General features: G+C 47.3%; 1 protein-coding gene across 1 annotated transcript in view; it reads right to left on the bottom strand.

Annotated features, from left to right (window-relative positions):
* The window catches only part of RIT2 (Ras like without CAAX 2), a 123,393-nt gene that overhangs the window by 19,009 nt on the left and 78,738 nt on the right, over positions 1–25,646 (bottom strand). Inside the window, exon 2 of the mRNA XM_060236609.1 lies at positions 7,795–7,851. Coding sequence (XP_060092592.1) covers positions 7,795–7,851 — 57 coding nt within the window. The remainder of the gene's footprint in view (positions 1–7,794; positions 7,852–25,646) is intronic.

Genomic DNA, 25,646 nt, shown 5'->3' with positions numbered 1-25,646 from the left:
ATTGGCCTGATCCAACATGACTTCTCTTATGTTCTTATGTGACACAGAGTGTTGAACTGGATAGACCATTGGCCTGATCCAACAGGGCTTCTCTTATGTTCTTATGTGACACAGAATGTTGGACTGGATGGGCCTTTGGCCTGATCCAACATGGCTTCTCTTATGTTCTTATGTGACACAGAATGTTGGACTGGATGGGCCTTTGGCCTGATCCCAACATGGCTTCTCTTATGTTCTTATGTGACACAGAGTGTTGGACTGGATGGACCATTGGCCTGATCCAACAGGGCTTCTCTTATGTTCTTATGTCCTCATAAATTGGCTATAGCTTGATGCATCCCTCCTCCCCACAAAAAAAAAAGTCCCATGTTGCCAAGCTTCTAGAGATTGGGAAGCTTCCAGAAGTCTTGAGAAGAAAGCAAGTGTTAATATTTTGCTACGATTCCAAAATGCCTAAAGGTGTCTAGACTCCAGCTGCTTCTTGGCCAGCAAGCCTCCTGCTGCGTCATCGCCCCAAACCAGCCGTCTGCTTTTGCCATCTCATTCCCATGCTCGTACATTCATTTTGAGATCATTCATGTGGCCGTTGAGCATCTTGGAGCTTCTCCAACTTGCTTCCTCCTCCCTTGAATTGCCGAGTATGGAAATGCCCGACAAGACTGCCAGGTAATTTGCTCGGAGTGAACAATTGTTTGTACCCCATTCGTTCCAGAAGAGGATGCCTTCCGCTGGCGCTTGGAAATTGCTTCCGTTAATCTGCGCAATTAAACCCGAGATGCAGAGTGGAAATCATTTCATTTTCTTGAAGGGAGGTCTTCGGAAATATTCTTTGCATATGGCTCAAGGAAGCCATGCAAGAAGATTCGTGCTTCCAAACACCCTTCTCCGCCACCCCCTCCAACTGCGCTTTTGCCAAATAACGTAGCCTAGCTGGAGACTTTTAATGGGAAATGTTGTGTAAATGCCCACTTCCTGGGTATAAGCAATTGTCTATCTAATAATATTGTTTACTGTAACGATGAAAATCGTTTCTGGAGAGTAGGCACAAAAGAATCAGCCCCGCTCATTACAATAATAGAAGGCTGTCTGAGTGATTGTTACAGTTTATCACATAAATACAAACACGGGACATCCTGTCAAAATACATGATGCCTTCTTAGATTGAATCAGACCCCAGGTCGATGAATTCTACCATCGTTATGGAACAGGGGTGGCCACACTGAGCCTGCTTCGGCGGGGAGGGCGGGATACAAATTTATTATTATTATTAATTATTAAACTGTGGCTTGGAAGCCACATGTGCTTTTTACTAAAATATTGTGTGGCTCTTGAAGCCTCCAATGACCCTTGGTGAAGGCATTTGTCTCTTTAACATTCTTATCCAAGACAAGCCAGATGGTGGCTAGGGGAATGTATTTCTTTCCATCTCTCCCTCCCTTCCTCATCTATTTTCCTTCCTTCCTTCCTTCCTTCCTTCCTTCCTTCCTTCCTTCCTTCCTTCCTTCCTTCCTTCCTTCCTTCCTTCCTTCCTTCCTTCCTTCCTTCCTTCCTTCCTTTCTCCCTCCCTCCCTTCCTTCCTTCCTTCCTTCCTTCCCTCCTTCCCTCCTTCCTTCCTTCCTTCCTTCCTTCCTTCCTTCCTTCCTTCCTTCCTTCCTTCCTTCCTTCCTTCCTTCCTTCCTCCCTCCCTCCCTCCCTCCCTCCTCATCTATCTTTCTTTCTTTCTTTCTTTCTTTCTTTCTTTCTTTCTTTCTTTCTTTCTTTCTTTCTTTCTTTCTTTCCTTTCTCTCCCCTCCCTCCCTCCCTTCCTTCCTTCCTTCCTTCCTTCCTTCCTTCCCTCCTTCCCTCCTTCCCTCCTTCCTTCCTTCCTTCCTTCCTTCCTTCCTTCCTTCCTTCCTTCCTTCCTTCCTTCCTCCCTCCCTCCCCTCCCTCCCTCCCTCATCATCTTTCTTTCTTTCTTTCTTTCTTTCTTTCTTTCTTTCTTTCTTTCTTTCTTTCTTTCCTTCCTTCCTTTTTAAAAAAACCTTTCATTAAAGCTATCTCCTTTATAGCCAGATAAATGTTTGCTTTCAGCCATCTGTCAGCACAGAATGCTCCGCAATGTTAATCCCAGGTGATAGATGTGTCCTGTGAATATCCAGAAGGGTACCTCTGGGGTCATTACTCACTGTTCCCTTTTAAAAGTGATGCGGAGAATTTATAACACCCCCCCCTCCACCGCCTCCCTAGGATCAAACAGAAGGGTCTGATGGAAACTGGCATTCCCTTTCAACATGGCAGGACTGCAGGGGCAATTAGAACAATCAGAACAGAGGGGAGTAATTTGCTTAGAATTGGATCCCATTTTGCATAGCACCTGGAATTGCTTTTATGTTTTTTAATGAATGAGGAGCAGGGGTCGTTTTGTAGAAAAAGAGGTGGCGGAGCTCGTGAGCATAATTCATTAGCGTATGCAGCCAACCCCCCCCCCCCCCGCCCCCAGCCAAAAGCAACCCGATGCAAGAAAGGAGAGCCCCAGGCAAGTGAGGCCTGCTTGGGCTGGCTAGACATCCAGCCAGACCAAGCAGGCCTTGCTCACCTGGGGCTCTCCTTGGCCACCCACAGTCAAGAAGAATTGCAGATTTATATCCCACCCTTCTCTCTGAATCAGAGACTCAGAGAGGCTTACAATCTCCCATGTCTTCTTCCCCCACAACAGACACCCTGTGAGGTGGGTGGAGCTGAGAGGGCTCTCACAGAAGCTACCCTTTCAAGGACAACTCCTGCGAGAGGTATGGCTGACCCAAGGCCATGCCAGCTGGTGCAAGTGGAGGAGTGGGGAATCAAATCCGGTTCTCCCAGATAAGAATCTGCGCACTTAACTGCTACACCAAACTGGCTCTCTCAAAAGGCCAGCAAGCCACTCATCACCCAAAATCATATAAGAAGTGGAGAAAGGGTGGCATGGGCTTCTCTAGGGGTTAACGAGGGCTGCTGGGGGCGTGGCAAAGCCCCTGGTGGCTGGCTGGCTGCCCGCTCTCCTAATCCGGGGATTGTTATGAAGCTGCACTGACTATTCAATGGGCAAGGTAGGTGGGGAGGAAGAGGAGGAACCCTCAGAAAGGTTCAGGAGCTGTGCTCCTGTGAGCTCCTTCTGAATCCGAGGCCTGACTAGGAGTATGTTGGCTTAACTGGTTTCTGTGTGATGTTTTATGAATATGTAAGCCGCCCTTAGCCTGTTTTGGCAGGGAGGGCAGGATATAAGCCGGATAAATAAAATAAATATAAAATGAATGAATGGAGCAGCGCTCATTGGAAGTGAACTCTCTGACCTCTCAACCCGCTCTGCCACCAATGCCATGTCTTCAGGGCTTCTTTTTTAATAGCAGGAACTCCTTTGCATATTAGGCCACATACCCCTGATGTAGCCAATCCTCCAAAAGCTGACAGTAGGCCCTGTATTAAAAGCCCTGTAAGCTCTTGGAGGATTGGCTGCATCATGGGGGTGTGGCCTAATATGCAAAGAAGAAGAAGAAGATGATATCGGATTTATATCCCGCCCTCCACTCCGAATCTCAGTGTCTCAGAGTGGCTCACAATCTCCTTTATCTTCGTCCCCCACAACAGACACCCTGTGAGAACTCTCACAGCAGCTGCCCTTTCAAGGACAACCTCTCCCAGAGCTATGGCTGACCCAAGGCCATTCCAGCAGGTGCAAGTGGAGGAGTGGGGAATCAAACCCGGTTCTCCCAGGTAAGAGTCCGCACACTTAACCACTACACCAAACTGGCTCTCACAGGGTGTCTGTTGTGGAGAGAGAAAGGCAAGGCGATTGTAAGCCACTCTGAGACTCTGTGTAAAAGAGTCTCAGAGCGGCTCACAATCTCCTTTCCCTTCCTCCCCCACAACAGGCACCCTGTGAGGTAGATGAAGATATTGGATTTATATCCCGCCCTCCACTCCGAAGAGTCTCAGAGCGGCTCACAATCTCCTTTCCCTTCCTCCCCCACAACAGACACCCTGTGAAGTGGGTGGGGCTGGAGAGGGCTCTCACAGCAGCTGCCCTTTCAAGGACAACCTCTGCCAGAGCTATGGCTGACCCAAGGCCATTCCAGCAGGTGCAAGTGGAGGAGTGGGGAATCAAACCTGGTTCTCCCAGATAAGAGAGCTATGGCTGACCCAAGGCCATTGGGTGTCATTGGGTGTGGCCTAATATGCAAATGAATTCCTGCTGGGCTTTTTTGTAGAAAAAAACAGCAGGAACTTATTTGCTTACTAGGCCACACCCTTGATGGTGCCATTGTTTCACGTATATAAAACCTTTTTCTTTAAGATAGAAAAGAACTTGTTCCCAATTGTATTCAAAATCCTCGTGTCTTTTTGTTCCAGGTCCTTGTCATCAAAAAAGGGATTATTCAATGCTTTACCCATTATGTAGAAATGCCACTATGTAGAAGAGCCCCATGGCGCAGTGTTAAAGCTGCAGTACTGCAGTCCTAAGCTCTGCTCATGACCTGAGTTCGATCCCCAGTGGAAGCTGGGTTTTCAGGTAGCCGGCTCGAGGTTGACTCAGCCTTCCATTCTTCTGAGGTCAGTAAAATGAGTCCCCAGCTTGCTGGGGGGAAAGTGTAGATAACTGGGGAAGGCAATGGCAAACCACCCTGTAAAAAGTCTGCCTGATGAAAAGTGAAAGATAATTGTTGCAGGGAAAGTCAAAGCTTTTGGGAGTCAAAGCTGCCTCGGCCGGGTATGAACATTCCATGCTCAACCCCACTGGTATAGTGGTTAAAGTGTAGGGCTTTATATAAGAGCCCTGTGGCGCAGAGTGTTAAAACTGCAGTACTGCTCACAACCTGAGCTCAATCCCCGACGGAAGCTGGGTTTTCAGGAAGCCGGCTCGAGGTTGACTCAGCCTTCCATCCTTCCGAGGTCGGTCAAATGAGGATCCAGCTTGCTGGGGGGGGGGGGGAAGCGTAGATGACTGGGGAAGGCAATGGCAAAGCACCCCGAAAAAAGTCTGCAGAGAAAACGTTGTGGAAGCAACTTCACCCCAGAGTCGGAAATGACTGGTGCTTGTACAGGGGACCTTTCCTTCCAGAAATGCCACAATTTTTCATACCATTGCTCTTTTGTTGGAGCTGAGTGAGCTTTCCAGAACTGGTTAGTCTTAAAGGTGCAACTGGACTTTACTGTTTTGCAGCAACGGACTAACACGGCTAAGTCCTCTGGATCCAAGTCCTTTTTGAGCACCCTTCGCAAGAGGGTGAATGTCTAGGGTTGCCGGAGATCACCCAGCTGGAGGGATTCTGGAATTGCAGCTGGTCTTCAGACAGCAAAGATCGGTTCCCCTGAGGGGGAAATGCCTCTTTTGGAAGGTGGATTGTATAGCATAAGGGCTTTTCGTTGTTGTGGTTTGAGCAGGAATGCACAGGAATGCATGTCAGACCTTGTAACTTACCTTAGAATGTACCTTGATTATATGTGTTCTCTTGCCCTAACTAATGCCATTTTGTTTGCTATTACTAACCATGGGAATAAAGATCTGCCTTTCAAACAGAGAGGGACAGTTGCAAACCACAAGTGAGGAATTCCTCACTTGGCACCAGCAGGCGCCTTGAGCCTTTGAAGATGGCTTGCCCCAAGGTAACCAGCGGGGTTCCTTCCCTGGGAACGAGATAAGGAGGTATGGGAACAGACAACTGTCTCTCTGGGTGTGAGAATGATTTTATTGTTTTGCTTTCATGTGCACTACAAAATACCAAGCGTAGCCTTGGAATGTATCAAACTCAATCGGCTTCTATCCCAGACCGCTAGTTCTCAAATAAATGGATTAATTTTGAATCAAAATGATTCGTTTTTATTTCAAGTTCCAACTCCGGCTGGCTTGGCATAAGGAAGTGTGGCCTAATACGCAAATGAGTTCCTGCTGAGCTTTTTCTACAAAAAAAAAAAAACCTGTATAGTATTATATGCTGCTGAGGCCCCAAAGCTTTCCTTTCATATATTTCACCCCCAAAGTGTCCAGGTGTTTTCCCAATCTGGACCTGGCAACATTAGGTATATTCAGGGCTTTTTTTTGAGTAGGAACACAGTTCTGGCTGGCTTGGCATCAGGGGGTGTGGCCTAATATGCAAATGAGTTCCTGTTGGGCTTTTTCTGCAAAAAAGCCCCGCGTGAACACAATGGTGATGTCAGAAGGCGTGGCCTAACATGAAAATGAGTTCCTCTTGGGCTTTTCGACAAAAACAATCCCTGGGTATGTTGTTGTTGCTGGAACCTACTAGACTCAAAATAGAAGCCAAATAACCTGAGTGCAGAAAGGATACATAATTTGGTAAAAGGGCACAGATTCTTGAGGATCTAAGCCTTCCCCAAAAGGCTCTAGTCCTTATGATAGCACTGACCTGGATAGGCCAGGCTAGCCTGATTGTGTCCGAAATTATAGACTTTATGCTGACCCTTCAGTTATCGTGCTGTTCAAGGGGAGGGACGGTGGCTCAGTGGTAGAGCATCTGCTTGGGAAGCAGAAGGTCCCAGGTTCAATCCCCAGCATCTCCAACTAAAAAGGGTCCAGGCAAAAAGGCATGAAAAACCTCAGCTGTTCAAGAGGAGGGACGGTGGCTCAGTGGTAGAGCATCTGCTTGGGAAGCAGAAGGTCCCAGGTTCAATCCCCGGCATCTCCAACTAAAAAGGGTCCAGGCAAATAGGCATGAAAAACCTCAGCTGTTCAAGGGGAGGGACGGTGGCTCAGTGGCAGAGCATCTGATTGGTAAGCAGAAGATCCCAGGTTCAGTCCCCAGCATCTCCAACTAAAAAGGATCCAGGCAAATAGGCGTGAAAAACCTCAGCTGTTCAAGAGGAGGGGCGGTGGCTCAGTGGTAGTGCATCTGCTTGGAAAGCAGAAGGTCCCAGGTTCAATCCCCAGCATCTCCAACTAAAAAGGGTCCAGGCAAATAGGCATGAAAAAACTCAGCCTGGAGAGCTGCTGCCAGTCTGAGCAGACAAGACTGACTTTGATGGACCGAGGGTCTGATTCAGTAGAAGGCAGCTTCATATTGATTATGATGATGATGACGACGACGATGACAATATTTTCCTTATAGCATTTTGTTAGGTATCCAACTTCCTTTAATGTCTCATGAAAGCAACTATTGTGATTATGATCATATGCAAATATATTTACATTTAATTGATCAGTTCCTTTTCCCATTTCGGAATAGAACTCTTCAAGCAGAGATAGGAGTAGCCATCTGTTGGGAAACTGGGACTTTTAGATTTAATGTATTAAGCAGAGGGTTGAATTAGACCACCTTAAAAGCCCTCTCTTATTGCTCTCTAGATACTGGCTGCATTATTTATTTATTTGTTTGATTTATATCCCACCCTACCCCACCAAAGCGGGCTCAGGGCGGCTTACAATACAGAATGCTAACAGTAAATCAGTTTAAAATACATTAATGATTATACAATAAAATACATAAAAATACATAAAACTCACATCAATATACTATGCTACCTTTTCCTTAAGTCAATTCTTCAAGTATTCCAGTGTTCAATATTCTGATGTTCATAAGTTTAAATATTCAGGCATCCCGGTATCGATCAGTTGTATGCCAACCGGAAGAGGGCTGTTTTACAGGCCCTGCGGAACTGTTCAAGGTTCCGCAGGGCCCTCACCTCCTCCGGAAGCTGGTTCCACCCACAGGGGGCTGCAATCGAAAAGGCCCTGTCTCTGGTCGCTTTCAGACGGGCCTCCTTTGGCCCAGGGATTATGAGGAGGTTCTGAGAAATCCAAGAAACAAAGTAGACTCAACTTACCAATGGTGGGATCATGGTAGTCAGGGAACCGATGGCTTATGAACTGCATTGTCATGGCTGGGAAGACATGAAAAAAAGAACAACAATGAGCCATTAAGGGCATCTGCAACATACATGTAGTTCAAGCCACAATCATGTAGCTGGCATTTGTGAACAATGGTGAATCAATGATACCTCACAGGAGAGACTCCTGCTTTATTAGAACTCAGTGGGGGGGAAAATCTTCTCAAGACCTCTCAGTTTATATACAAGGAGGAGGAAGAGGATATTTGACTTATACCCCACCCTTTCCTCAGAGTCTCAGAGTAGTTTACAGTCTCCTTTCCCTTCCCTTCCCCGCAACAGATACCCTGTGAGGTAGGTGGGGCTGAGAGAGCTCTGAGAGAACTGCTGAAGAAGAAGAAGAAGAAGATGATGATATTGGATTTATATCCTGCCCTATACTCTGAAACTCAGAGCAGTCACAATTTCCTTTCCCCCCCCCACAATAGACACCCTATGAGGTAGGTGGAGCTGAAAGGGCTCTTACAGCAGCTGCCCTTTCAAGGACAACTCCTATGAGAGCTATGGCTGACTCAAGGCCATTCCAGTAGCTGCAAGTGGAGGAGTGGGGAATCAAACCCAGATCTCTCAGATTAGATTCCACACACTTAACCACTACACCAAACTGGCTCTTTGCATTGCTTTTGTGCTGGAATAGCTGACCCCAGTTGCCTGAGTTGGTGTGCCCTAGAATGTTCATGGACATTCCAACAACTCAAACACTTTGCTGTCAACCTATTTTCAATCTAACTCCTGCTGGGGGGGGGGGAGGGGAAGAAAAAGACTATTTGTGTCTACCCTGAAAATGTTTTATGAATAAACAATTTTTATTAGTAACATATGGTAGCAAAACTATATCTACAACTTATAAAAACTTAAAGTAAAAGAAAAAAAACTTTCTACCCCATATCTTACTTTTCCCCCCACCCCTCCCCCCGTTACTTGACCCCCGCCAGTGTTATTTACTTAAAGGAAACAAATATTAAAGGTACCCTTAACTGTTACAAAAACCCTCAAAAGTTATATTCTTATTTTAAAAACCTTAATCATTATCAAAGATTGTCCAATGTCCTTTTATTTTCCACTCTTTTTCTACGTATCTTCTGAATTTCTTCCACTCCAACTTAAAAAGTTCCAAGTCATAGTCTCTTAATTTTCTTGTTAATTTGTCCATTTCGCTCCATGACATGACTTTTGTAATCCAATCCCATTTCTCTGGTATTTTTTCTTGCTTCCACAGCTGCGCATACGATGTCCTAGCAGCTGAGAGCAAGTACCATATTAAAGTTCTGTCTTCTTTTGGAAATTTTTCCATTTGTAATCCCAGCAGAAAAGTCTCTGCCACTTTATTGAATTCATATCCCAAAATCTTAGAAATCTCTTGCTGAACCATTTGCCAAAACATTTTAGCCCTCTCACAAGTCCACCACATAGGGTAGAAAGAACCTTTGTTACCCTGAAAATGTTTTATGTGACTTGATGAACGTAGTAGCTATTGTGGTCAAGAGGGGGTAGAACAAAGACCCCAGAAAGAGAGGAAGCAAGATTTTCTCTCATGCTATAAAAGGATAATCCAAACATAATATCAAAACTTTAGGGTTGACAGGTCTATGATGGAAAATACCTGGAGATTTCAAGGTATTTGGGAGAGGGTGGGGTTTGGGGAGGGGAGGGGAGGGGCTTCGGCATGGTACACCATAGAGCTCACCCTTCAAAGCAGCCATTTTCTCCAAGAGACCTGATCCCTGCTAGATGGAGATCAGTTGCAAAAGCGGAAGGTCTCCAGGCCCCACCTGGAGGATAACAACCCTAAGCGGCATGGAACTTGCGAAAGTATAGACTAGAAGGAAGAAGCAGACACAGAGGCAGCAAGATAGAACCAAAAGGATTGGAAGGACAGAGCCCAACTGGAAGGAAGGAAATGGGTAAGCAAGCGATTTGAAGGTTGGCCCAGTTAGGGCTCATGGGGTACTGGGTGTTGAGAGACCCCGTGGAAGGCTTTGATAGGAGAAATCTTCCCACTGTGGCTTCTTCGCTCACAACCACACTAAAACCAGGGTTACCTGCCCACAGGAGTTCACCAGGAATTACAGCTCATCTCCAGACCGCAGAGATCAATTACTTTAGGGCTACCAAGCTCCTACTAGGGGCAAGGGATCCCCCAGTTTGCGGAGGGCCCAACCCTCCAGCACAGAGCAGGCTGCCAGGGGGGATCCCTGCCCCCCAAACAACCCCGTCACTGTGCGTTGTGCCCCATGCAATGACATCACCTGGAAGTGATGGGAACGGTCTAGGATTCACGGTAAAACTCTATGGTACCATAGAGTTTTACTGAGAATCCTAGAGCGTCCACAGAGCGGCATGCCCTGCGTGATGGCATCACTTCCGGATGATGTCATTACATTGCGTGTGCTATGCACGTGTGAGAAAAGAGTCCCCCACTGAAGCGACAGAGGGACTTGGCAACCCTCGTTACCATGGAGGAATGTCAGCTATGCAGGGCAGACTCTACAGCATCAAATACCCACGGAGATTCTTCCCTCCCCAAGCACTGTCTCAAAATCTCCAGTAATTTTCCAATCCTGAGATCCAACATAGTAATCGTAATCATAGTAATCAGCCAGTATCATAATGTCCCTGTATAAATCGATGCTGCAGCTTTATTTGGAATACTGTGTACAATTCTGGTCACCGCACCTCAAAAAAGATATTACAGCATTGGGAAAAGTGCAGAAAAGCGCAACTAGAATGATGAAAGGGTTGGAACACTTTCCCTACGAAGAAAAGTTAAAACACTTGGGGGCTCTTTAGCTTGGAGAAACGTCGACTGCGAGGTGACATGATAGAGGTGTACAAGATTACACATGGGATAGAAAAGGTAGAGAAAGAAGGACTTTTCTCCCTTTCTTACAATACGAGAACTCATGGGCATTCAATGAAATTGCTGAGCGGTTGGGTTAGAATGGATAAAAGGAAGTCCTTCACTCAAAGGATGATTAACATGTGGAATTCACTGCCACAGCAGATGGCGGCGGCTGCCAGCGTAGACAGCTTCAAGAGGGGACTGGATAAACATATGGAGCAGAGGTCCATATGTAGCTACTTAAAAAGATAAAGGTGCAAGCACCAGTCATTTTTGACTCTGGGGTAACGTTGCTTTCACAATGTTTTCACGGCAGACTTTTTTATGGGGTGGTTTGCCATTGCTTTCCCCAGTCATCTACGCTTTCCCCCCAGCAACCTGGGTACTCATTTTACTGACCTCGGAAGGATGGAAGGCTGAGTCGACCTGGAGCCAGCTACCTGAACCAGCTTCTGCTGGGATTGAACTCAGGTCGTGAGCAGAGGGCTCTGACTGCTGTACTGCAGCTTTACCACCTTGCACCACGGGGCTCTTAACTATTAGCCACAGCATACTGATGAAAATCTCTGCGGCAGTGATGCTCTGTATTCTTGGTGCTTTGGGGGGGGGGCAACAGTGGGAGGGCTTCTAGTGTCCTGGCCCCACTGATGGACCTCCTGATGGTGCCTGATTTTTGGCCACTGTGTGACACAGAGTGTTGGACTGGATGGGCCATTGGCCTGATCCAACAGGGCTTCTCTTATGTTCTTATGTGACACAGAGTGTTGGACTGGATGGGCCATTGGCCTGATCCAACATGGCTTCTCTTATGTTCTTATGTAACAAAGGGTGTTGGACTGGATGGGCCATTGGCCTGATCCAACATGGCTTCTCTTATGTGACACAGAGTGTTGGACTGGATGGGCCATTGGCCTGATCCAACAGGGCTTCTCTTATGTTCTTATGTGACACAGAGTGTTGGACTGGATGGACCATTGGCCTGATCCAACATGGCTTCTCTTATGTTCTTATGTGACTCAGAGTGTTGGACTGGATGGGCCATTGGCCTGATCCAGCATGGCTTCTCTTACGTTCTTATGTGACTCAGAGTGTTGGACTAGATGGACCATTGGCCTGATCCAACATGGCTTCTCTTATGTTCTTAGGTGACACAGAGTGTTGGACTGGATGGGCCATTGGCCTGGTCCAACAGGGCTTCTCTTATGTTCTTATGTGACTCAGAGTGTTGGACTGGATGGGCCATTGGCCTGATCCAGCATGGCTTCTCTTACGTTCTTATGTGACTCAGAGTGTTGGACTAGATGGACCATTGGCCTGATCCAACATGGCTTCTCTTATGTTCTTATGTGACTCAGAGTGTTGGACTGGATGGGCCATTGGCCTGATCCAGCATGGCTTCTCTTACGTTCTTATGTGACTCAGAGTGTTGGACTAGATGGACCATTGGCCTGATCCAACATGGCTTCTCTTATGTTCTTAGGTGACACAGAGTGTTGGACTGGATGGGCCATTGGCCTGGTCCAACAGGGCTTCTCTTATGTTCTAATAGGGCAGGGATTGAATTTCACAGCATTATGTCAGCTAATGAGGGTTGCCAACTGTCCCTTTAATAGAGGTTTAACAAGTGGAAATGGGCAGCCGGAATTAAATGACATCACCTGATAATTGCTGATATTAAAGGGACAGCTAGGAGGACCAGTTCCCAAGCCGGTGGCCCTAAAAACAAACCAACATCTATTTAGCAGGATTATTTTAGATACAGTTTGTCTTTCTGAGCCGTGGGCTGGAGTTCATTCTTGAAATACGCAACTCACTCAACGCAGGATAATCTCACGTGGCAAGACTGGCAGGCCATGCCCAATTTGAAATTTAATTTCGTGCTAATGTTACTGATTGCAGCCTTCTTTTCAGGATCATCTCGTAGCGAGCGGAGGGTTAACCAAACGATCGCAAAGGTTACGGATCACTAAGATTAAACATTTATTACCATGTTAATAAATGATTGCACCTGCGGTCTGGGCAAACAGAAATGTTAAGGCACGTTATTATAAATTCATAGCTGCTCCGCAAGGATAGTCGCTGAAAGAAGTTCATTTACAATACCGGCATTGTGGATGGAGAATGTCTCTTCCTGGCTTCTTAGAACCGCTTCCCCTCTGATTGGCTCTGAAGTTCCTTTACTCGCACTGGGCTTCTTGATTGAAATGAACTTCAGGTAGGAATACATTTTTGTTGTTCAGTCGCACATTCGAGTCCAACTCTTTGCGACCCCATGGACAAAGTCACGCCAGGCCCTCCTGTCTTCCACCATCCTCCAACGTCTGCTCAAATTCGTGTTTGTGACATCAGTAACACTGTCCTGCCATCTCATCTTCTGCCGTCCCCTTCTTCTTTTGCCTTCTGTCTTTCCCAGCATCAGGGTCTTCTCCAGTGAGTGCCCCCTTCTCATAGGGTATAATGGAGAATTGGTCCATGTGTATCTGGGGTTCTGTGTGGGCTGTTTTTTTGAGGTAGAGGCACCAGATTTTCAGCATAGCATCCCATGCCTCCCCTCAAAACGCTCACCAAGTTTCAAAAGGATTGGACCAGGGGGTCCAATTCTATGAATCCCCGAATGGTGCCTCTATCCTTTATTATTTCCAATGGAGGGAAAGCATTTAAAAAGGTGTGCTGTCCCTTTAAATGTGTTGGCCAGAACTCCCTTTGGAGGTCAAGTATGCTTGTCACAACCTTCCTCCTGGCTGTACCACCAATACCTCCTGGTTCCACCCCCAGAATCCCCAGATACTTATTGAATTGGACTCGGCAGCCCTAGCCGTGTGGCCTCATTTGGACTACTGTGAACAGTTCTGGTCACCATACCTCAAAAAATGGTATTATTGCATTGGGAAAGAGGCAGAAAAGGACAACTGAAATGATTAAGGGGATGGAACACTTTCCCTATGAAGAAAGGTTAGCGAGATCAGGGGGCTCTTTACCTTGGAAGAAGCAATGAGTGAGGGGTGACACGATAGAGGCTTACAAAATGACGCATGAGACAGACAAGGTAGAGAAAGAAGTTGGTTGTCTATCTTTTTTTACAAGAAAAGAACTGGTGGACACTCAATGACATTAAGGAGTAGAAGGTTTAGAACAGATAAAAGGAAGTACTTCACTCAAAGAATAATTAACATTTCAAAAGCACTGCTGCAGGAAGCGATGGCAGCTGCAAGCATAGACAGAACATAAGAACATAAGAGAAGCCATTTTAGATCAGGCCAATGGCCCATTCAGTCCAACACTCTGTGTCACATAAGAACATAAGAGAAGCCACGTTGGATCAGGCCAGTGGCCCATCCAGTCCAACACTCTGTGTCACATAAGAACATAAGAGAAGCCACGTTGGATCAGGCCAATGGCCCATCCAGTCCAACACTCTGTGTCACATAAGAACATAAGAGAAGCCACGTTGGATCAGGCCAATGGCCCATCCAGTCCAACACTCTGTGTCACATAAGAACATAAGAGAAGCCCTGTTGGATTAGGCCAATGGCCCATCCAGTCCAACACTCTGTGTCACATAAGAACTTAAGAGAAGCCATGTTGGATCAGGCCAGTGGCCCATCCAGTCCTACACTCTGTGTCACATAAGAACATAAGAGAAGCCATGTTGGATTAGGCCAATGGCCCATCCAGTCCAACACTTTGTGTCACATAAGAACATAAGAGAAGCCCTGTTGGATTAGGCCAATGGCCCATCCAGTCCAACACTCTGTGTCACATAAGAACATAAGAGAAGCCCTGTTGGATCAGGCCAATGGCCCATCCAGTCCAACACTCTGTGTCACATAAGAACATAAGAGAAGCCCTGTTGGATCAGGCCAGTGGCCCATCCAGTCCGACACTCTGTGTCACATAAGAACATAAGAGAAGCCATGTTGGATCAGGCCAATGGCCCACCCAGTCCAACACTCTGTGTCACATAAGAACATAAGAGAAGCCATGTTGGATCAGGCCAATGGCCCACCCAGTCCAACACTCTGTGTCACACAGTGGCAATTTTTTTTTTAAATTTATATATATATATATATATATATATATATATATAATACCAACACACACAATGTGGCTAATAGCCACTGATGGACCTCTACTCCTTGTTTTTATCTAAACCCCTCTTGAATCTGGCTATACTTGTGGCCGCCACCACCTCCTGTGGCAGTGAATTCCACGTTAATCACCCTTTGGGTGAAGAAGTACTTCCTTTTATCCGTTTTAACCTGTCTGCTCAGCAATTTCATCGAATGCCCACGAGTTCTTGTATTGTGAGAAAGGGAGAAAAGGACTTCTTTCTCTACTTTCTCCATCCCATGCATAATCTTGTAAACCTCTATCATGTCACCCCGCAGTCGACGTTTCTCCAAGCTAAAGAGTCCCAAGCGTTTCAACCTTTCTTCATAGGGAAAGTGCTCCAGCCCTTTAATCATTCTAGTTGCCCTTTTCTGGACTTTCTCCAAGAGGGGATTGGAGAAACAACTGGAGCAGAAGTCCATGACCATCCATCTGGAGCAGAAGTCCATGACTATTTTATATATATAAATGGAACTATATCCAGAATCAATGGGTTGAAAATAAATCAAAACAGTTTCTGGCTCAACGTTAGGTAGAACTTCCTGACCGTTAGAGTGATTCCTCAGTGGAACAGACTTCCTCAGGAGGTGGTGGGCTCTCCTTCCTTGGAGGTTTTTAAACAGAGGCTAGATGGCCGTCTGACAGCAATGAAGATTCTGTGAATTTAGGGGGAGGTATTTGTGAGTTTCCTGCATTGTGAAAGGGGTTGGACCAGATGATCCTGGAGGTCCCTTCCAATTCTATGATTCTATGGATTCTCTTGGAGCTTTGGGGGACAACAGTGGGAGCTCTCTGGCTGACACCATGAAGGGTTGCATCAGCGCTTAGTTCTTGTGGTGGCACCTACAGGCATAGACAGCTTCAGGAGAGAATTGGATAGACATACGGAGCTGAGGTCCATCAGTGGCTTTTAGCCACAGATATAGAGCGAATACTATGCCTGAGGCAGTGATGCTCTGTATTCTTGGTGCTTGGGAGGGGCAAGAGTGGGAGGGCTTCTGGAGTTCTGGGCCTGTTGGTGGACCGCCTGATGGCACCTGGGCTTGGCCTTTGTGTGACACAGTGTTGGGCTGGATGGGCCATTGGCCTGATCCAACATGACTACTCATGGCTGGTTCTTCTAGACTCCGTGGAGGATAGCGCCAAACTTGCACAGAGCTTAAGATCTTTGAAACAAGAAACTTGAAGCGATGGCAGGGCTGTTCCTATGATGTTGAACAATGGAATTAAATGCAAAAAGAGTCCGTCTCACATAGAGCGTAATGCTGAGCTCTCTCTGCGATATGATAATACGGCAAACAGAGGAATTGTTTTCTGATGATATGCTTTTTTCGGACTCATCAGAATAATAAACCCCAGTTCCGAACTGCATTTATCGATAAATTAGGGACACTTACATCTGATTTATGTATGCAGTGGGAAAAGGACACTGTATTAAAGAGGCTTTTAAAGTAAAATGAGTCAACGGCGTACAGGCATCAGGCTGGAATGGAGAGAAATACATAAAGAGGCCAACGTGAAGGACGGTAACGAATGGCATGTTTATCGTATCGAAAGGGGTGGAGACCGAGGTTTGAGTTAATTGCTGCCGTTCTTTCTGAAAACCTGGATCTGCGAGTCATCGTAGAGATAAGTTCATGAATGTTGGATGAGAATTGGAAGCGCCGACTATTTGGAGAAGGCATTCTGCCCATCGCAGCTCTCCTGATGAAAAGTGAAAGATAATTGTTGCAGGGAAAGTCAAAGCTTTTGGGAGTCAAAGCTGCCTCGGCCGGGCATGAACATTCCATGCTCAACCCCACTGGTAGAGTGGGTAAAGTGCAGGGCTTTTTATAAGAGCCCCGTGGTGCAGATTGTTAAAACTGCAGTACTGCTCACAACCTGAGCTCAATCCCCGACGGAAGCTGGGTTTTCAGGTAGACAGCTCGAGGTTGACTCAGCCTTCCATCCTTCCGAGGTTGGTCAAATGAGGATCCAGCTTGCGGAGATGACTGGGGATGACTGGGGAAGGAAATGGCAAAGCACCCCGGAAAAAGTCTGCAGAGAAAACGTTGTGGAAGCAACGTCACCCCAGAGTCGGAAACGACTGGTGCTTGCACAGGGGGCCTTTGCTTTGCTTTTCCTGCAGTTCCTTTTTTTTGTAGCAGGAACTCCTTTGCATGTTAGGCCACACCCCCTGATGTAGCCAATCCTCCAAGAGCTTACAGCAGAGGTGTCATACGCATTGGTTACAAGGTAGTGGCAGATTAAACCCCGCGGAGGCCCCTAGAGAGCCAGTTTGGTGTAGTGGTGAAGTGTGTGGACTCTTATCTGGGAGAACCGGGTTTGATTCCCCACTCCTCCACTTGCACCTGCTGGAATGGCCTTGGGTCAGCCATAGCTCTGGCAGAGGTTGTCCTTGAAAGGGCAGCTGCTGTGAGAGCCCTCTCTAGCCCCACTCACCTGTCTGTTGTGGGGGAGGAAGGTAAAGGAGATTGTGAGCCGCTCTGAGACTCTTAAAAGTGGAGGGCGAGATATAAATCCAATATCTTCATCTACCTCACAGGGTGGCTGTTGTGCGGGAGGAAGGGAAAGGAGATTGTGAGCCGCTCTGAGACTCTTCGGAGTGGAGGGCGAGATATATATCCAATATCTTCATCTACCTCACAGGGTGGCTGTTGTGGGGGAGGAAGGGAAAGGAGATTGTGAGCCACTCTGAGACTCTTCAGAGTGGAGGGCGAGATATAAATCCAATATCTTCATCTACCTCACAGGGTGGCTGTTGTGGGGGAGGAAGGGAAAGGAGATTGTGAGCCGCTCTGAGACTCTTCAGAGTGGAGGGTGGGATATAAATCCAATATCTTCATCTACCTCACAGGGTGTCTGTTGTGGGGGAGGAAGGGAAAGGAGATTGTGAGCTGCTTTGAGACTCTTCAGAGTGGAGGGTGAGATATAAATCCAATATCTTCATCTACCTCACAGGGTGTCTGTTGTGGGGGAGGAAGGGAAAGGAGATTGTGAGCCGCTCTGAGACTCTTCGGAGTGGAGGGCGAGATATATATCCAATATCTTCATCTACCTCACAGGGTGGCTGTTGTGGGGGAGGAAGGGAAAGGAGATTGTGAGCCGCTCTGAGACTCTTCAGAGTGGAGGGCGAGATATAAATCCAATATCTTCATCTACCTCACAGGGTGGCTGTTGTGGGGGAGGAAGGGAAAGGAGATTGTGAGCCGCTCTGAGACTCTTCAGAGTGGAGGGTGAGATATAAATCCAATATCTTCATCTACCTCACAGGGTGGCTGTTGTGCGGGAGGAAGGGAAAGGAGATTGTGAGCCGCTCTGAGACTCTTCGGAGTGGAGGGCGAGATATATATCCAATATCTTGCCTGATCCAATATATCCAATATCTGAGCCTGCCTAGGCGGGGAGGGCGGGATATAAATAAAATTTATTATTATTATTATTATTATTATTATTATCTTCATCTACCTCACAGGGTGGCTGTTGTGGGGGAGGAAGGGAAAGGAGATTGTGAGCCGCTCTGAGACTCTTCAGAGTGGAGGGCGGGATATAAATCCAATATCTTCATCTACCTCACAGGGTGTCTGTTGTGGGGGAGGAAGGGAAAGGAGATTGTGAGCCGCTCTGAGACTCTTTGGAGTGGAGGGCGGGATATAAATCCAATATCATCATCTACCTCACAGGGTGTCTGTTGTGGGGGAGGAAGGGAAAGGAGATTGTGAGCCGCTCTGAGACTCTTCAGAGTGGTGGGTGGGATATAAATCCGATATCTTCATCTACCTCACAGGGTGTCTGTTGTGGGGGAGGAAGGGAAAGGAGATTGTGAGCCGCTCCGAGACTCTTCAGAGTGGAGGGCGGGATATAAATCCAATATCTTCATCTACCTCACAGGGTGTCTGTTATGGGGGAGGAAGCGAAAGGAGATTGTGAGCCGCTCTGAGACTCTTCGGAGTGGAGGGCGGAATATAAATCCAATATCTTCTTCATCTTTTAGGCAGCTAAAGCCTTGGGGGGGCCCTCTCAAATTGCCTCAGAGTCTGAGCACTCGCCCCCCCACCCATGGCCCCCCACTGCAGCCTGCAACCTTCTCAAAAGCCCCTTTTACTAAGCTGGAGAGGAGAGGCAAAGAGAGGCAAACTTGGCGATGACGCCAGCAGCAGCCTCACCAGGCAAGTTGGGCAAAGAGCAGCTCAGTTGCTGGCTGTGATTGCAGCCTGGGAGGGGTGCAAGCAGGGGGAAAGCTGGCCCGGGACCCCTAAAGGCATGGGGCACCATAAGCCAGTGTCTACTGGGCCTAATTGTTAATCCGGCTCTGTTATGAGGGACAGCTGCATTTAGTGCAGAATGTCGCTGCCCGGCTGTTATTAGGGCTCCCAAGACGGGAGCACATTCAGCCGGGGCTTCGGGACCTGCACTGGCTGCCAATAATATACTGAGTCCAGTACAAGGTGCTGGTTATTACCTTTAAAGCCCTATATGGCCTAGGACCTGCCTACCTTAGGGACCGTCTCTCCCCACATTCCCCAGAGAGTACTGAAATCGGGTTCTCAAAACCTGTTTGTAATCCCCGGGCCAAAGGAGGCCCGTCTGAAATCCACCAGGGACAGGGCCTTTTCAGTAACGGCACCTTGCTGGTGGAACCAGCTGCCGGAAGAGGTGCAGGCCCTGCGGGACCTTGGGCAGTTTTGCCGGGCCTGTAAGACAGCCCTCTTCCGGCTGGCTTACAACTAACTGATATTGTAACTTCATGGAAGGTTGTAGTGTAGCATCTCAGCAGATCGCTGTTCTTGGCAGGAAGGGTGGGATATAAATTGAAATAAACTGAAAACTGAAAACTCTGACATAAATGAGACTTCGTTGGGCTCAGCCATGTTGGGCCAGGCCGTATGTGTGCATTTAAGATTAGGCAGCAGAGATATAAACTTTATAAAGGACACAGACAAACACAATTATTATTATTTTTTAAAAAATTATAATAAAACATGCTTAAAACATTAGTACTTGTTGGTCTTAAAGGTGCTTTCTTTGTATTTCTCCCATGGGATCCAGGGAACTGGACAAAGGAAGCTCTGACTCTTTTCTTCCTTCTCCAGGAGGGGGGAGCAGCCTCAGTCAACAGAAGGAAGAGAGGCTTGGTTCAGTAGCTCTGCAGCGCGATTGAGAGAGCCTGGCTAAGCAAGCTATTCCTCCACCCTCCTCCCCAAGGGAGGAGCCTCAGCCAATGGGGACAAGAGGCTTTGCTCTGTAGCTCCTGTGCGATTGAGCAAGGCTGGCAAAGCAAGCTGCGATGCAGAAGGAAGCAAGAGAAAGGGAGAAGGAAGAAGATGACAGTCCTCTGAGGGCCTGATTTGGCTCCTGGGTCACATGTTTGATACCCCTGACTTACAGGAATCTTAGTACGGGGCCAGCTGTAAACTCCAGGAGGATTGACTACATCAGGGGTGTGTGGCCTAATATGCAAAGGAGTTCCTGCTACAAAAAAAGCCCTGTTAAAGTGTCAGACTAAGATCTGGGAGACCCACATTCGAATCCTCACTCTGCTATAGAAGCTCGCTGCATGACCTTGGGTCAGTCATATTGTCGTAGCCTAACCTACCTCAAAGGGTTGTTGTGAGTATAAAGCAGAGAAGAGGAGAATTACTTAAGCTGTTCTGAGTCCCCTCTGGGGAGAAAGCCAGGATATTTTCATTTTGCCCATTTTTTATGGCCGGTGTTTCCAGTTTGGTTTTCTTTTACAGCCCTTTTTAAAGGACATTTTGATGTCGTATGACATTTTATGCCCTTTCCCACAAAAATTTGCATGTAACTTGCACCAAAATCAAACATTAATTTTAGCGGTAATATTCTGTCAAATGTCATTGGCACGGCGTGGGGGGGGGAGTGGAAGTACTTGAACTCCTCAAGACCCATTAATAGTTCAACCCAGGCCTCAGATTCAGCAGGAGCTCACAGGAGCACAGCTCTGGAACCTTTCTGAGGGTTCCTCCTCTTCGTCTCCACCTGCCTTGTCCATTGAATAGTAGGTGCAGCTGCATAACAATCCCTGGATTAGGAGAGCGGGCAGCCAGCCAGCCACCAGGGGCTTTGCCACGCCCCCAGCAGCCCTCATTAACCCCTGGAGAAGCCCACATCACCCTTTCTCCACTTCTTATGTGATTTTGGGCAGCGGGTAGGTTGCTGGCCTTTTGACTGGGGGGGGCAGCCCAGGAGAGCCCCAGGCGAGTGAGGCCTGCTTGGGCTGGCTGGATCTCTAGCCAGCCTAAGCAGGCCTCACTTGCCCGGGGCTCTCCTTTCTTGCATCAGATTGCTTTTGGCTGAGGGGGGGGAGGCAACATATGCTAATGAGTTATGCTAATGAGCTCCACCACCTATTTTTCTACAAAACAAAACCTGGTTCAACCCTTCCCCGTTCTACATGATCTGTCCCAAAAATGCACAGTCAAAAATCTCAAATTTAGAGCAGAACCCTTTGTAGAGGAGAAGGGAGGGAAGGGTGGAGCCAGTCACAAAAGGAGCCCATCAGGGGAGGTGGCAGCTGCTGCCAAAGCAACCTTTAAGCAAAAATCTGCATCGTCAATCAATTCTCCAGTGGCCAATCAGAAGCCCTGCTAGGCAAAAGTAGCACCTGGCCCCACCCACTTCCTATGAACCCTTGGTAAATACTAGAAAAGATGTCAGTGGGCACCATAGCCAATTTGGGTGTAGCGATTAAGAGCGCAAACTCTATTCCAGGAGAACTGGGTTCGATTCCCCACTCCTGCAGCCAGCTGGGTGACCCTGGATCAGTCACAAGACCGATTCTCTCATAGCCCTCTCAACCCCACCTACCTCACAGGATGTCTGGTGGTTGTTGTTGTTGTTTTTTTAATGATAGAAAATTTTATTAAGTTTTCGAACAGGGAAATAGTTTGCATGCAACTCTGATATCACCTACAAGTCTTCTACCTCTGAGCATAGCAAGGCTTAACTGTGGTTTTCAATCCATCACCAACACTTATCATTACAGTAAATTCCTTTCATAGTTATAGCTATATTCTCACACTATCGTCATAGTCGGATTTCAGTATCATAGCTCTTTAACAGTGGCATTGTTCGTATTTCCCATCTCGCTCTATTAAAACTATTTCTCACAGGGTGTATGTTGTGGGGAGAGGAAGGGAAAGGAGATTGTAAATTGCTCTGAGACTCCGAGTGGAGGGTGGGATATAAATCCAACTCTTCTTCTTCTTTGCGTTGGGGACCTCTGTCCAGTGTTCCCTCTAAGCTGAGTTAGCGTAAGCTAGCTTAGAGATTTTTAGCCTCCAGCTCACACATTTTTGTCTTAGTTCAGGAAGGAGGACCCCTGAGCACAATAATTTATGCAGTAGCTCACAACTTTAATGCCAGTAGCTCACAACTTTAATGCCAGTAGCTCACAACTTTAATGCCAGTAGCTCAGTTTGAGTGTAGTGGTAAAGTGCGCGGACTCTTATCTGAGAGAACCAGGTTTGATTCCCCGCTCCTTCGCTTGCAGCTGCTGGAATGGCCTTGGGTCAGCCATGGCTCTTGTAGGAGTTGTCCTTGAAAGGGCAGCTTCTGGGAGAGCTGTCTCAGCCCCTCCTACCTCACAGGGTGTCTGTTGTGGGGGGAGAAGATATAGGAGATTGTAAGCCACTCTGAGTCTCTGATTCAGAGAGAAGGGAAAGGAAAGGTCCCCTGTGCAAGCTCCAGTCCTTTCCGACTCTGGGGTGACGTTGCTTTCACAACGTTTTCACGGCAGACTTTTTACGGGGTGGTTTGCCATTGCCTTCCTTCCCCAGTCATCTACACTTTCCCTCCAGCAAGCTGGTACTCATTTTACCGACCTCGGAAGGATGAAAGGCTGAGTCAACCTCGAGCCGGCTACCTGAAAACCCAGCTTCCGTCAGGGATCAAACTCAGGTCGTGAGCAGAGCTTAGGACTGCAGTACTGCAGCTTTAACACTCTGCACCATGGGGCTCTTTCAAAGAGAAGGGTGGGTTATAAATCTGCAGTCTTGTCCTTCTCTTTTTTTTCAATGTTCTTCTCCTTCATCTTCTCCTTCTCCTTCTCCTTCTCCTCCTTCTTCTTCTTCTTCTCCTTCTCCTTCTCCTCCTTCTCACAACTTTAATGCCAGTAGCTCACCAAGTATAATTTCTGCTCACAAGATTCTGCAGCTTAGAGGGAACATTTCCTCTGTCATATATATTCTTTGAGACATTCCAGCATGCCTTAAAAAAAAATACATAAAAAATATTTTGCAGCCATTGAGATTCCTGTTGGTTCCATTTCCCAGAGCGCCACGCTTTTCCTCCATCAAGGATTCTGTCTACGGCGATCCCTGAGGTTGAAAATGCAATTGCTCTCCTTCTGTGTTAGAAATGCATCAAATGTGCTTATCGCGAACCAGGTGGGAGTTCATGCTTAAACTTTCTGATGGACTTCTCTGCGGCTCACAATGACTCTTCTCCTGCTCATTGATTTCCTATCAGAAAGACTTGGTGCAGTAACCATGTGCATATATATAAAATAAATGACGGTTACCAAAAGGCCCAGCTACGCGCTCTTTGTGAGCTCTCCATGGTACCTGGTTTTTTATTGATTGAGAGGGGGCAGTTTGTGCTACAAGGGATAGCGATAAAAAAAGCAGGAAGACGGATAAGATGCATTTGAATGATGGGAGACGGCAGAAACAGCTTTGGATATTCATAGCCATCCATGCAGGCCTTTGTTGTCCTAATATTTCAGGCTAGAAAGGCCACGCAGACCAGAACAAAATCACCAGGACTGGCAAACTTGCTTAATGTTTGAGAGAAGGAAGGAAGGAAGGAAGGAAGGAAGGAAGGAGACCATAGATTTATAGCCCGCTCTTCTTTCTGAATCAGAATCTCAGAGTGGCTTACAATCTCCTTTATCTTCTTCTCCTACAACAGACACCCTGTGAGATGGGTGGGGCTGAGAGGGTTCTCTCTCTTGCAAGAGCTATGGCAAACCCAAGGCCATTCCAGCAGGTGCAAATGGAGGAGTGGGGATTCAAACCTGGTTCTTCCAGTTAAGAGTCCACACACTTAACCACTACACCAAACTGACTCGAGGAACGAAGGCAGGAAGGAAGGCAGGAAGGAAGGAAGGAAGGAGATGATAGATTTATACCCCGTCCTTCTTTCTGAATCAGAATCTCAGAGTGGCTTACAATCTCCTTTATCTTCTTCCTCTACAACAGACACCCTGTGAGGTGGGTGGGGCTGAGAGAGTTCTCCCAGCAGCTGCCCTTTCAAGGGCAACTCTTGCGAGAGCTATGGTAAACCCAAGGCCATTCCAGAAGCCGCAAGTGGAGGAGTGGGGAATCAAACCTGGCTCTTCCAGATAAGAGTCCACACACTTAACCACTACACCAAACTGACTCAAGGAAGGAAGGAAGGAAGGAAGGAAGGAAGGAAGGAAGGAAGGAAGGAAGGAAGGAAGGAAGGAAGGAAGGAAGGAAGGAAGGAAGGAAAATTTACTGGGGAGGAAGAGGTGGAAAGAAAGCAGCTTTAATTTTAAATGCATTCTCCAAGCTGGCTGACAGGGTGGTGGCGAGGGATACCATTTTAAATGTATCCATTCAATAGCATTGTTATCTCCAGTTTGGGAAATTTCTGAAGGTTTAGGAGTGGAGTCTTGAAAGGGGCCTCAGGCACCCTCTGAAGCAACCATTTTATCCATGGGGATAGATCTGGAGATAATCTGTAAATCTGGGAGGCAAGCCAACGAAGTGTAAAGCCTCTGCGCAACTGGAATATATCAGGCGGAACAGTTCAAGCCCTGACCTTATCTTGCTGAGTGAGCTTTCTTGCTTGCAGGGCGGGGATGGAGGAATTCAGTCCTCTCTGTTTCCAATAAGACATCCTGCATATTCAATGTAAAAGAGTCCCGTGGTGCAGAGTAGTAAAGCTGCAGTACTGCGGTCTGAGCTCTCTGCTCACAACCTGAGTTCGATCCTGACAGAAGCTGGGTTTTCAGGTAGCCAGCTCAAGGTTGACGCAGACTTTCATCCTTCCGAGGTCAGTAAATGAGTACCCAGGTTGCTGGGGGGGGGGGGAAGTGTAGATGACTGGGGAAGGCAATGGCAAACCACCCTGTAAAAAGTTTGCCGTGAAAACGTTGTGAAAGTCACCCCAGAGTCGAAAACGACTGGTGCTTGCACAGGGGACTACCTTTATTTCAAGAGCCCCATGGTGCAGAGTGGTAAAGCTGCACTACTGCAGTTGAAGCCCTCTGCTCACAACCTGAGTTCGATCCCAGTGGTAGCTGGTTCAGGTAGCCGGCTCCAGGTTGACTCAGCCTTCCATCCTTCCGAGGTCAGTAAAATGAGTCCCCAGCTTGCTGGGGGGGAAAGCGTAGATGACTGGGGAAGGCAATGGCAAACCACCCCGTAAAAAGTCTGCCGTGAAAACGTCATGGTGCGACATCACCCTAGAGTCAGAAATGACTGGTGCTTTCACAGGGAACTACCTTTACCTTTTTATGTTCAATGTAGGCATGATCCTCAGGTGAGCTCGTCCAGCTTCCGCTCCCTTGGTTACATGCCAGGTAAGCTCGTCGTCAGTCTGCCTCAACAGTCATTGAACGTACAAACATGTGGAACTGCCATATACGACAGACTAGCTCGGGGTGCCAAATTCCAGGCAGGAACTGGAGACCTTCCAGAATTAAAACCCATCTCCAGACTACAGAGATTTGTTATCTGAGAGAAGTTGGCTGCTTCAGAGAGTGGACTGTATGGAGGGACAGTGGCTCAGTGGTAGAGCATCTGCTTGGGAAGCAGAAGGTCCCAGGTTCAATCCCTGGCATCTCCAA

The sequence above is a fragment of the Heteronotia binoei genome, chromosome 4, assembly GCF_032191835.1.
Source record: "Heteronotia binoei isolate CCM8104 ecotype False Entrance Well chromosome 4, APGP_CSIRO_Hbin_v1, whole genome shotgun sequence".
Classification (NCBI taxonomy): domain Eukaryota; kingdom Metazoa; phylum Chordata; class Lepidosauria; order Squamata; family Gekkonidae; genus Heteronotia; species Heteronotia binoei.
Note: the sequence above shows the minus strand (reverse complement) of the source record. Positions and strands in the feature narration are given on the sequence as shown.